The 13,548-nt window shown below is 34.9% G+C and overlaps 1 protein-coding gene and 1 pseudogene across 6 annotated transcripts in view; one reads left to right on the top strand and one right to left on the bottom strand.

The window, feature by feature from the left end:
* Positions 1 to 13,548, top strand: part of Cnot6l (CCR4-NOT transcription complex subunit 6 like) — an 84,596-nt gene that overhangs the window by 58,283 nt on the left and 12,765 nt on the right. For all 6 annotated transcript variants that reach the window (XM_027387677.2, XM_027387680.2, XM_027387676.2 and 3 more), the window contains 3 exons: positions 1,017 to 1,171; positions 9,684 to 9,835; positions 12,820 to 13,047. In XM_027387677.2, the coding sequence (XP_027243478.1) occupies positions 1,017 to 1,171; positions 9,684 to 9,835; positions 12,820 to 13,047 (535 nt within the window). The remainder of the gene's footprint in view (positions 1 to 1,016; positions 1,172 to 9,683; positions 9,836 to 12,819; positions 13,048 to 13,548) is intronic.
* Positions 5,379 to 6,094, bottom strand: LOC103162501 (annotated as a pseudogene).

Here is a 13,548-nt window from a genome sequence, read left to right as displayed (position 1 = left end):
CATGCTCATGCCTTTTTAAGTGTAATATGGTTTGAAAGATATATCAGAATCTATGAAAACATTTGTAAAAGCCATAGTGTATTATAAAGTATTCTGGGAAAGTTGAAAAATTGAAAGTATGACCAAGATAAAATGCACTCCTACACATCAAATTACTAGTATATTAAAACCTCTGGAGTATTTTATTGTATACTTTTTTGTTTTTGTTCTTTTCATTTAGTTGACATTTATAAATTTTTAATAAAATGAGATTCTACTTACTGTTGGCATATTTTATTCACTTAATGCATCTTTCATTTTGATCAAATTCTTAAGATTAAATTCTTAAGTAGGTGCATATGATTGATTATATGATTACAATTTTCCTATTGTAGGACAGTCACAGGTGTTTGCTATAAAATTATGCTGTTAAAAGCACTTTTATATGTCAATATCATCACCTCCACATTTGATTGTTTCATTTGGAATGGTTTGTTTAAAATGTTTTATGGGTCAAAAAATAAAGTCTCCAACTTAATTATTAAATTGGGAGAACATTTTATGATTGCTATTTCTAAAATTTTCTGGAAGCTAGGTTTTTGTTGTTTTGATTCTTTCACATTCCAGTTATCATTTCTTTATACCACAGTTTAAGAGAATAAGTAATTTAATCTCTTTTCTCTTTATATGAAAGATTTAATATTTACTACCACATAACCTATCATATAAGCTTTGTTTAATTACTAGTCTTAAGGAAGTGAAATATATTGGAAGTCTAATTTGGAAGTCAAAAGAGCTGAAATATAATCCTACTCTTGTTGTTAACTAGTACTGCGAACATGAGAAAGTCATGCTATCTTTCTTGTACCTTCATGTTTAAAATCCTTCACATGTCATATGAACCTGCTAGTGATTCAATAAGATAGCTGCATGATATGTTACATGAAGTGCTTTTTCTTAATCACCCCTTACTCATGCAGAATACTTTTGGTCTTAATAACTGTGTCATGTATATAATAATTTTTGTTTCATCTTAGGAAGTGGAAACAGAGCAATACTTTACTCTATTTCTGCCAGCATTGAAGGATCGTGGATATGATGGATTTTTTTCTCCAAAGTCACGTGCCAAAATCATGTCTGAGCAGGAAAGAAAACATGTGGATGGTTGTGCAATATTCTTCAAAACAGAAAAGTAAGTCAGGAAAACAAAGTACAGAGACATGAACTTAATGACTTTGAACTTTCTCACATTTACAGTAGTCTTTAGTATGGCTCTAAAAAGGTAAAGCTAGAAATTACAAGTGCTGTAGATATTAAGAATCTTTCTTAGGAAGTATACTGAAAAATGAAGACATTTATTGTATTCTTTATATTTTATTGGCAGATTACTCTAAAAATTTGAGATAGGTTCAGAGATACAATTTAAAATATTTCTATATAAAGTAAAATATTAGTTATAGGTAAAGTGGAATTAGTACCTTCTGATAACAATAACTGATGTAGATTTCTGAGATTTCATTCGTATGATGAACCTTTTTATTATATTCCACTAATACTTCATACATCTATTTAATAATGTATTTACTAAATGCTTCTTTAACTTTTTTGTGACATGTCTGTGCTAAGCATGAATGATTACTTATCTCACTAGAACTTCAAATATAGCAGGAAAAAATAGGAATGTAGACAATCAAAAATAATATGATTTCTTATATATAAGAAAGCTGTAGTTACATGGATAAGGAGAGGACAGAAATGAAGTATAGGACTTAGGGAAATGAGGACTTAACAGATTAACACCAGTTAGTAAAAAGGAAAGTGTGGAAATAAGACAGATTGAATTCCATAGTTAATATTTTGACTTGATACAGTGATAGTTATCTACATACAAGATGGACATATACATGTTTATGCCTGTTTCCTAGTATTTCCCTGCTTAATCCCCATTATAACAAAATCAGGCAGATTTTTTCCGGAAGGTACATGTTTCCATCATATATACTATTTTATGTGAACAAAATCAGCGAACTTGAAAGACATTTCGCCCACTTTTCATTTGTATGTACCCAATTTCTTGTCTTTTCCATGAATTTTTAATAAACATCTCATTTTAGGTAAGAGTGTAGAACTATATTTAATGCCAGAATATAGGCAGTTCCTTATTATTTTTGCAAATTTTATTTTACTAGACATAAAACCCTTTCTAATTATTTATATGTATTGTCTTGTTTAAATTTTAAAGTGATTCAGAGGTAGGTAGATAACCCTTTTCTCATTTTTATTTTAATAGATAATGAAATCAAGACACAGGCAGACAGGTTCCATGAACAATGCTACATGAGGTGTCTCCCTTCATAGTTCACACCATCAACTTCTATAACAATACAATCTTCAGGCTTTTTGTTTCTGCTCTGGTGTTACTTTTGCTTCTTACAAGTTTACCTCATTTGGAAAAAGATGCTTGAATTTGGCATTTATTTCCAATGTTCATAGAAAAATTTCTTTGAAGCACTGTAAACTTAAACACTATGTGGTAATAGTAAAATGTTTAACATCAAGCAATTTTCCCACCTACCTGCCTTCCTCTATCTCTGCCCCCTCTTTTTACCATGTGGGCGCTCTTCCTGTCCTGATCTTTTCTTCCTAGACAGGGTCTTTGTGTAACCTTGAGCTCACTGTTCAAGTGTTGGGACTACAGGTGTGTACCACTGAACCTGGTCCATTTCCTCTTATTTTCAGATAATGTAGAAGAACTTTTCTTTTTTTTAAATCATTCCCTTTACAGTATGAAAGGAGAAATTTAAATTCTTTGATAATTTACTAGAGATGGTTCACGTTTTAAATAGCAGTTATAACTGTAATGCAGGAAACTTTAGCATTTGAATAGTTGCAGATTCAGTCTTAGATTATTTAAGCATCATGAATTTTTTTTTTAATGAGTACATAGGAAATATTTTGTTGCGTTCTTTTTTTTCCTTCATTAGCTGTTTCCTATCTAAATAGTATAGTATTGTCGACTCCTTAATAATGGAGACTCTTTGAATGTGACACGTTTAATTAAACCATTTGCTAACTATCCAAGGACCCCACTTTTTTGTGTGCCCCAGTATTTTTATTATTAAAATTTACTTCATTTCCTCCAACTCCTCCTAAGTCTTTCCCCTTCCCTAGTCTTCTCAAACTTCTTTCGTCTTTTTCTTCGTTACGTGTGTGTGTGTGTGTGTGTGTGTGTGTGTGTGTGTGTGTGTGTGTGTATACATAGGCACATATTTAAATATAACCTGCTTAGTCTGTTTAGTGTTGCTTATGTATGTATAATCTCAGGACTGACCACTGACCATTTGTTATAAGACAACAAGTTAGGGGGCTCATCCTTGGGGAACACTGTTTCTCCTGCTCTTAGTATCTCTTAGTTGACTTGTCTGGGGTGGGTGAGGATTCAGGAACCCCACTTTTCTTCTTCCTTCATGAAAGAGGTATACTAATGCAAAGACTAGGAAATGACGACTTTACTATTTAATTTGGCTATATAATCTTGAGTAATTTATTTATCCTTTCAGATCTATTTCTTCACTTGTTTATCCTACCTTGTAAGAAACATTTCTATGTTGTTTACAAAATGAACAAAGTAAAAGTTGTAGTGATGTATTGTTTGTAATCTAATAAATAAAGCTTATCTGAAGATCACAATGCCGAGCTAAGTCACTAGTTAACAACACACACAGTTAACTGGTCATTAGTTGGCCAGTTAGCCATAGAGAACAGGCAGTGGTGGCCACACCTTTAATTCCAGCACTCAGGAAACAAAGGCAGATGGAAGTATAGGCAGGGCTACCAGCCTAGGACAATACTGGGAAGAGGAAAGGCAGAGACACAATCAACCTTGGCATGGAGTAGTTAATTTTCTATCTATCTATCTATCTATCTATCTATCTATCTATCTATCTATCTACTTATTTACTTATTAGCTTTACTTATTAGCTTAGGTGACAAAATATTCAGTTACTTACCTCAAGTAAAATCCTGGAAGATTGATGTCTGGGTGTTTGCAGGTTTGCTTGTTGATTTTAAGTTGCCATGGAGTAGTTAATTTTCTTTCTTTCTATCTATCTATCTATCTATCTATCTATCTATCTATCTATCTATCTACTTATTTACTTATTAGCTTTACTTACTAGCTTAGGTGACAAAATATTCAGTAACTTACCTCAAGTAAAATCCTGGAAGATTGATGTCTGGGTGTTTGCAGGTTTGCTCGTTGATTTTAAGTTGCAATAACAATGTTAATTCTGTATAATCAGGAACAAATTCAGCAGTTTCAATGTGTAAGACAACTCTCTGTGCATATTGAGAGGTTCTGTAACGTCCATTAGTACCATGAGATTTTTAATAGACAGTGTAGGAGAGGAAGAGAGTAGTGGAGGAAGGAAGGCATCATCGGTGGGAAAACAGTTTGGTGCTATCAATATTTTACTGTTACCATTATTTTTTAAAGAACTATGCTTCAAGGAAATTTTTCTATGAACACTGGTAATAAATGTCAAATTCAACTCAAAGGCAATTTTTCCAAATGGGGTAACCTCTAGATTTTATCTAGGAAAGGCCACGTACTTGCTTTTTTTTTTTTTTTCTCTTTGTATTAAATATAGTTTTGTTCTTTGAAAAAAGGCATTCAGAAGTTTTAGTACCTCTCCATACTGTTACACATTTTACAAGTATTCTCATTGGCCTCTGGGTTATTGTTTACTTTTATTGTATTTATTAGTTTGTGATTTTAATTTTTTGAAATGAGGTCTTGATCTCTGGCTTCCAATGCTAATTTGCCATCAATTAAATTTGGCGCTGGAGAGATGACTCTTATGAGTGCCTCTCTCTGCTGTTGCAGTGGTCCTGGTTTATTTCCCAACTCCCATGTTAGGCAGCTCACAACTACCAGTTCCAGAGGATTGATGCCTTCTGACCTCTACAGACACTGTGCACATGTGGCACACATTAACTCACATAGGAAACACACATATACACATAAAAACAATAAATTTAAAATAGTTTAAAGTTGGGATGTAAAATGGCTTTATGTTCTAATTTTCAAATGTAAGTTAATAAAAACTGTTTATCTACTATCCAAGGTTTATTAAGGGACTTAAATTGAGAAAGAGTATAGAAGGGCCTTCAAGAGTTCTCAACACTCAGGAGGCAGAGGCTGGTAAATTTCTGTTACTTTGAGACCAGCCTGGTCTACATGTAAGTTCCAGGCAAGGATACAAAGAGAGACCCTATCTAAAAAACACAAACAAAAAACATTAAAAGTTGTGCAAACACAGAATGGTATTTGCCTATTTTTCTTCCATATTTATTTATTTCTAGTCTAGTTTGCATTTACTGTTAGTTTTCTTTCTTTCTTTCTTTCTTTTTTTTTTCAAAAAGTGTGTTTAATTAACTGACAGCAGAGAAAGCTGGTAAAGAAAGGCAGGTGAATTTTATCGAGTAAGGATTAGAATCCAGGCGCTCCATAATCATCTGGCATCCGTTCAATGTTGTATCTATGGTTAGAAATGTACATGATAGGAACTCCAGGGATCTTCCGTATTCTTCTGTATTCTTCTTCGTTTGAGTTCGTGTCAACTGTGGCTACAATGTAACACTTGTGCTGAGTGACTCTCTGTACCAAGCAGTCATCATCAGCATAGGTTCCTTTGTGTGTGCATGGCAGTCGGTCAAATCCTGGATCCTTGGCAATCCTTAGTGCTACTTGATACTTCTGTCCCAATTTCTTCAATTTCAGCCATCACACAATCAGTTATACAAGGGATGGGATACATTTGGCATACAGACAGTCCATCATTGACTGCACTAAGTCCAGTTTGGCTTTAATGGAAAAGTTGATGAAGTTGGTATCAACAAGGATGTGGTAAGGTGGACCCAGTTGTGTATTGTACTGGAAGAACAAGTAGGAAGGATGTTGGGGGACTTCTCTTTCCTTCAGCGCACTGGGATCTTTCTTTTTAGGCTTTAATCTATCCTTTTCTTTAAGTCTCTCATCTCTGAGACTAAGCATTCGATTCATCGTCGCATATTTCCTTGTTTTCTTTTGCTTCCCCATGTTCACGCCGCACTCATCCTAAGTTAGTTTTCTTATATGCTAATGATTGATGAGACTCGAGGTCATCTTTTATATGTTTCATGCTGAATATACATTAAGAAATGGTAGAGAAAGTAAGATACTGGTTAACTTTTGATACTGAACTTTGCTTCTCCTTCCTTCCCCCTTCTCCTCCTCCTCCTTTCACAATTTTTTTTGTGTGCATTAGGATGGTTGATATCAGCACATGCACAATGACCTTTGTGTGGAAGTCAGGAGGCAGCTTGCCCCCTGGTGTGGATTGTCAGGCCTTCATCACACAGAGCCATCTCCCTGATTCATACTGTCTTCTTGATGGTGTTCTGTGTTCTTTTTACTTACAAATAAATTTTGGGAAGAATACTATTTAAGTACTATTGTACTTAGTTTTAGTTGCTCACAGTTGGTGTTCATGTTGTCTCTCTAGCTTTAATGTAACCACACAGCAACTAGCACATTACTTTCAGACTGCACACTACTAAGAAATTGTTACTTGTTTGAAGGCTTGTTTTGAACATGTTCTGTATATGAAACATTCATCATAATCTTTCTCAAATATATAAGGTTTTTAAATTTGTTTTGGTTTTTTAGTCATATTATTCTTGATTATGTCTCTCTTTTTTTTTGTACCCATTTGAGCTTTTGCCTAAAATTTTCAACAAGGGAACATACAGAAAAATTCTTAAGACATCAAGAATGAAGCTTATAAAGCAGAGTACACCAACCAGAATATAAATACCAAGTGAATTTTGAATGCTGAAAAAAGTGGCAGGCTTAAGACTTTATATATTACCAAAGAATGTTAGCTTGAATTAATAACTGGGAAGTAACTATAAGCCAATGCATGTTAGTAAAAAAAAATTCCAATAGAACAGAGGAAGAATGCTATATTTCAAAATGTTTCCTGCATTTCATTCTGCACAACAAAAAAAGTCACAGGGAACATATTTGGTTTATGGTGGCTGGGGAAGAACTTAAGTGGTTGTGTTAAGTTAGTGTAAAATATACAGAGATTGTGTTATTTATTTGGAGATTCAGTTTCACTATGTCGCATTGGCTGGCCTGGAACTGGCTGTGTAGACCAGGCTGGCTTTAAAGTTAGAGATATCAACCTGTCTCTGCCTCCCAACAGCTGGGATTAAAGATGTGTGGCACTACACCTGCCTCTTATTTTTATTTATGTGTGAGTATGTTATACATGTTGAGTGCCCATGGAAGCCAGAAGAGGATGTCAGGTCACCTGGAACTAGAAGAACCATGTCTGATGTGCATGCTGGGAACTGAACTCAGTTTGTTTGGAAGAGCAGCAAGTGCTCTTTACCAATAAACTACTTAGCTGTCCATGTTTATTTTGTGTCCAATACCACTCTGCCATTCTTTTTCTTTCTTTTAATTTTTTTCCTTCTAATGTTCTTTTTTTGCGAAGCTATTTGCTATCTTGCAATCTTCCCCTTCTTTTACCTGAAATGCTCATAACTTCTTTCTTCATATTGGTAGCCTTTTCAGCTGAAGTACTATCGTTTTTTACTAGTACAGGGTGTAAACTGCTTTCTTTAAGGACTTTTGAGTTTGAAATATGCCACATGACCTGACCCTTAAGTGTTGACTTATTCTAAGCACATCTCAGATATTCAGAACTGGAGCAAGAAGTTGGTGGGAAGAGTATTAATCCATCCTGCTTGATATCCTATGGCATTGTAAGCTTTTTAGTCAGTATTTTTTTTTTTTAAAGGATGTTTGTGGGCTCAATTTTCAAAGATAGGAAGAATGTAAAGCAATAATTTATTTTGTTTTTCGGTTTTTTGAGGCAGGGTTTCTCTGTATTGCTTTGGAGCCTGTCCTGTCGCTCATTCTGTAGACCAGGGTGGCCTTGAACCCACTGAGATCCACCTGCTTCTGCCTCCCCAGTGCTGGGATTAAAGGTGTGTGCCACCAAAGCCTGGCCAAAGTGATACTGTTATGAGAGCAAAAATGTATTTTAACTTCCAGTGAAAATTACGTGATAAACTAGTATGTGTGGTAGTACATTCTACTAAAGATCAAAGGCAGGAAGAGCTAAAATTACCTGCAAGTTCAAGGCCATTCAAAGGCTCCTGCTTACTCCAAAATACTGTTTTGGTTCTCTGTAAATAGTTTCAAAAAACTAATATTATTGGGTAAATGGTGTTAAGTAGTATCTTAGTTTGGTTTCTAATGCTCTGATAAAGACCATGACCAAAAGCAACTTGGAGCAAAGGTTTATTACATCTTAAACTTACAAGTGATCATTTGTCACTAGACAAAGTCAGGGCAGGAAACTGGAGTCAGGTACTGAAGCAAAAGCTACAAAGGAACACTGCTTACTGGCTTGTCCTCTGTGGCTTACTCAATCTGTTTTATTATACCACCCAGTACCACCTGCAAAAGGTGGCACCCTTCACATCAGCTTGCTTACAGGCAATCTGATAGAAGGGTATTTCCCTCCCTCCCTCCCTCCCTCCCTCCCTCCCTCCCTCCCTCCCTCCCTCCCTCCCTCCCTCCCTCTCTCTCTCCCCCCCCCTTCTCTCCCTTCCCTCCCTCCTTCTCCCTCCCCCCTCTTCCCCTCTTTCCTCTTTCCAGATAGGTCTAGCTTATATCCAGCTGACAAAACAACCAGTAGAGATGGCTTGACCATGGTCATGGTTCTTAAATGTTAGTGTTAGATTTTTATTACATCCTACAATTTTTTTTAAAGTAGTACGTTTTTTTTTTTAAGATTTTTATTTATTTATTATGTATACAGCATTCTGCTTCCATGTATATCTGCACACCAGAAGAGGGCACCAGATCTCATAACAGATGGTTGTGAGCCACCATGTGGTTGCTGGGAATTGAACTCAGGACCTCTGGAAGAGCAGTTGGTGCTCTTAACCTCTGAGCCATCTCTCTAGCCCCTATATCCTACAATTTTATAATGCTTAAAATTTGTCACTAAGGAAAGAACACAATACTATAGAAACCATCATCACAGAGAGCCATTTCTTCTAATAAAACAATGTATTTGTCTGAACACTTACACATAATTACAGTCTTTCAGTAAAAAAGAAAACTAATCAAAAATGTGATAATTTTAGCTGGGAAAAAGGTTGTATTCCTGCATTTTCTTGACAGTTATCTTGATACAGTATTATAAAATCTGCAAATGGGGCAGATAGACTTTATTCTTTCTCTTCAAGTTGGTGACTCAGTTAAGATTGTGTGCACCTTTAAATGTCAGGCAATCTGAACAATAGCCTAAGTAAATGGATTTTCACAATACATCAAGCAGTCTAAAAATAGACTCAGCTGCTTCCCCATCTTTTACAAACCATCTGCTTGGTTCACATTTGGTTATTAGTACTTTAGGTAATGGGGAAAGACATGAAAGGATGGAGGGGATATATATTTCATCTTTGCTAGATGAAGCTTCCATAAAATGTTTATAAAAATCATACTTATTTCCAGAATTATATCACATGACCACTTATAGCTAGAAGATTATCAAGTGTCTGTACTTGTGTCCAGTCCACTTTTAATGTCTTAGCATGACAGTGTAACTATATAAGTGATCTAAATGTGTGCCCTTTAGATTTACATTGGTGCAGAAGCATACAGTGGAATTCAACCAGGTAGCAATGGCAAATTCAGATGGATCTGAAGCAATGCTGAACAGAGTGATGACAAAAGATAACATTGGTGTTGCTGTGGTATTAGAGGTTCACAAGGAACTCTTTGGAACAGGTGAGTGCCATCTAAATAGTATTGAACACCATTCCAGATTTCCTTATCTCAGAACAAAAGAAAACCTTACAACTTATTACAAAATTATTTTCTTGTCTTTTGAGAATTGTTAATGGAGATGGACAAGAAAACAATATGAATTCTACAAATTTTATTTCTTGTGATTTCCTGACATTCTATAGTTTTTATCATTATTTTTACTTAACAAGGTAATACCTGCCTTTTTAACATACCATTAATTGAATAAGTTCTTTGATGTTTAGTTAGGCTGAATTAGAAGTTACCATGGCTTAGTCCTCTCTTGTGAATGTGAACCCTTTGTTTTTAATATGAAATAGTTGGCTTGTTTTCTTTAATTTCTTTGTTAAATTTCAAGTCTTTGTCAGGGTGAGAATGACATATTTTCTATGTGATACTTCCAGGGTTTTTAGATTATTCATAGCTTCCTTGAGAGTCAGAAATCTGTTGTGTGCTTGGCATTATTAAGATCTTTTGTTAGCCTCTCTCCTGCCTGCCTCAGAGCACTTTATTACTTATTAATGTTGCAGGCAAGAACAAGGTGGTAAGATGACATCAGTGCACTTCTCTCCCTGTGCTGCCTGTGGAAGAAAAGGCTGTCTTGAGTACTAGTTTGAATTATTCAGACTATACATATTGTTAAATTTCCCTTTTTTTCCTACAGTTCTTCAGTTTATCTGTTGTTAAACAAAAACAGCCTTTAATGTGAAATTTCATGTTTACTTTTTGTTTTTAGCCTTTTCAATATTTTTATGTATTTTTCCTATCACTTTCTTCCTGGTATATTTTGTTCTGCTTTTATAGAAATATACACCTTTGGGGTTTATCCCTTTTTAATTTATAGAAGAGTAATTCTGAATTACTTACTGCACACTTCTACTTCCTAAGATACATCCCTTATCCCTCTAGAAGGGGAATTTGGTGGGTAGGAGCAAATAGCTTTTTGGGGACATGTTTTTAATATTTAACATAGTAAACATTCACTTATAGCCATAAGTGACACTAAAACTTCTAGGAAAATGAGACAGCTTAGAAAAAAAATGTAAATTATTCCTTCAGTTTCATGTAACAGGTACTTTATTAATTTATTTTCTCAATGTTGAAGAAAATTAAATATAGTAAGATTGGAAGGAAGAATAATTTTACCTAAATATCAGACTTAGAAATTTGTCTTTTTTCTTTAGAGTTTCTATTTCAGTAGAAAAATCTGAGATATTCTTGTAGAAAACTTAGGTTTGCATGTTAACTGATACTTTAATAGTTCACAAGTATATAAACTTAAAAAGCAATAAGTTCCTGTGTCAGTCACACTCTAGAAATCTCCTCCTACTCATTTCTTTTTATGAATCCAAACATCTGAAATATGTGTATATAGATTTATGTTAAGTGACATTATACCATTAATATTTAATTTTATGCCTTGACTGTTTTAGGGTCATCTTTCGCCAGCACCTATTAAGTTTTCTTTTCACAATTTGTATTTAATATTATTACTTACCATGTCCACCTTTTGAAAAGTACTATGTTGATGTTTGACAGAATTTTAGGGAAAAAAGAATATATATATAGCTGAATTATCGTTTTACAAATTATTCGAGTATCAAAAACATTAAGTGGTTGACTACCCTGAATTCACACAAAGTAATTAGTAGTAAAAGCAGGTCAAAGATGAAAGTATCCAGACTTTTGAGAGCACATAATTCTCTGATTTTTGTTTTGAGGGTCATGGCTGCGTATGTGCCCAATATACATGCCTGGTACACATGGGAGCCAGAAGGGGTGTTGGATCTACTGGAAGTAGAGTTGCAGGTAGTTGTGAGCAGTCTGATGTCAGTGATAGAAACCAAATTCTGGTCCTCTTCAAGAGCAGCAAGTGCTCTTAAGCTCTGAGCCTTTATCCAGTCCCACAGTTTCCATTTTAAAATTAACTGGGGTCAGCTGAGGTGGCGCATGCCTTTAATTAATACCAGCACTCGGGAGACAGAGGTAGCCCAATCTCTGTGAGTTTGAGGACAGCCTGGTCTACATAGTGAGTTCCAGGACAGCCAGGGCTACACAGAGAAACCCTGACTTCAAAAATTAAAATAAGTAAATAAACTTTGAGGATTCAGTTGGGTAACAAATGTGCTTCCTTATTTCATTTTCTGTAGGTTCATATAATGTTACTAATTTTTCCTACTGACCTTTCACTATTAAGCTAGTGAAATGCAACACAGGTAACATATTATGTAGTGGCAAGATATTAAGTATTGGTTAATTCAGTTGGAAAAATCTCTCACTAGATTATTATGCTAATTAAATAAGAGGCACTTAAAAGTGCTTGCTTGGTACTAGAGAGGTGGCTTAGCAGTTAAGAGCATTCATTTTTCCAGAGGACTGGAATTTGGTTCCTAATAGCTGCATTGGGTGGCTCACAACCACCTTTAATTTCAGATACAAGAAATCCTGGTCTCTACAGGCACTATATTCATGTACCGACCTCATATTCCGATACATATACACACATCATTTAAAATTAAAATAACTTGTTTGCTTTAAGCTAAGAACTCAGCAGATGAATAGTACTATAACCCATATATTCATTATATTATGAAATAATTTCTAGTATAAACATGTACTATAATTGTTGATACTAAATATTTTAGGTTCTGTGGACCACATAGAGTCTGTTTGAAAAGTGTAAAACTACCTTTAGCTCACAAAGCCTGTAATAGAAATATGTAGTGGACCCAGGTTTATTCCATAGGCTGCCATTTGTTAACATGACCCTGATGAATAACTAATATATTGCAATTTCCAGAATTACCTTTTAGCTTGTCAGATAAGTGCAAGATAAAAATCAGTTTAAATTAATAGGAAAGAGTAAAGAAGTAGCAATGGATATTTTTCAGAGAACTTTTAAGGTACTACTCTCAAGAAACATAAACATAACTCTACATTTTCTTTTTTATGATGTTTAAATTTAGGTATGAAGCCTATTCATGCTGCAGACAAACAGCTGCTTATAGTGGCAAATGCCCACATGCATTGGGACCCAGAGTATTCTGATGTGAAACTTATTCAGACCATGATGTTTGTCTCAGAGGTTAAAAACATTCTGGAGAAAGCCTCAAGTAGGCCTGGCAGCCCAACCGCAGATCCTAATTCCATCCCGCTGGTGCTATGTGCAGATCTTAACTCATTGCCAGATTCAGGTATTTACAACATCATTTTTTTTACTTGCTTTCAGTTTTGCTTCTAATTTTGGTTGAAAGGCCACCTATCTCCTAACAGGGCTTTCTCTTCTAAATTAAAGAACATATCAATTGGAATTTGAGGGCTGAGACTGTGACTAATTGAAAAAATTTAATAAGGAGACTGATTCCAAAGGAGTGTTCAGTCTTAAGTAAAAAAAAAAAAAACAAAAACAAAAAAAAACAATGATTGCTTTTGTACTTTACCACTCCTACTCCTAACTGGGAAAATGGTGGGAGCTGTCATCAGAAATTGGAAGTATACAAGAGAGCCAATAATTGAGGTGATGGCTTAGAATTGAATGATTCAATCAGTGCCTGCCAGATTATAATAAGAAGGGAGATGTGGGAAGATAAACCCTTCTCTCACTCTTGCTCTGATCTGCCAGGGCTCCCCATTAATCAAGTCTAGATAGAAGCTATAGGGGTAGGGAAGTGAGGGTTTGTATCCATACAAGATCA

Source organism: Cricetulus griseus, assembly GCF_003668045.3.
Source record: "Cricetulus griseus strain 17A/GY chromosome 1 unlocalized genomic scaffold, alternate assembly CriGri-PICRH-1.0 chr1_1, whole genome shotgun sequence".
Taxonomy (NCBI): domain Eukaryota; kingdom Metazoa; phylum Chordata; class Mammalia; order Rodentia; family Cricetidae; genus Cricetulus; species Cricetulus griseus.
Note: the sequence above shows the minus strand (reverse complement) of the source record. Positions and strands in the feature narration are given on the sequence as shown.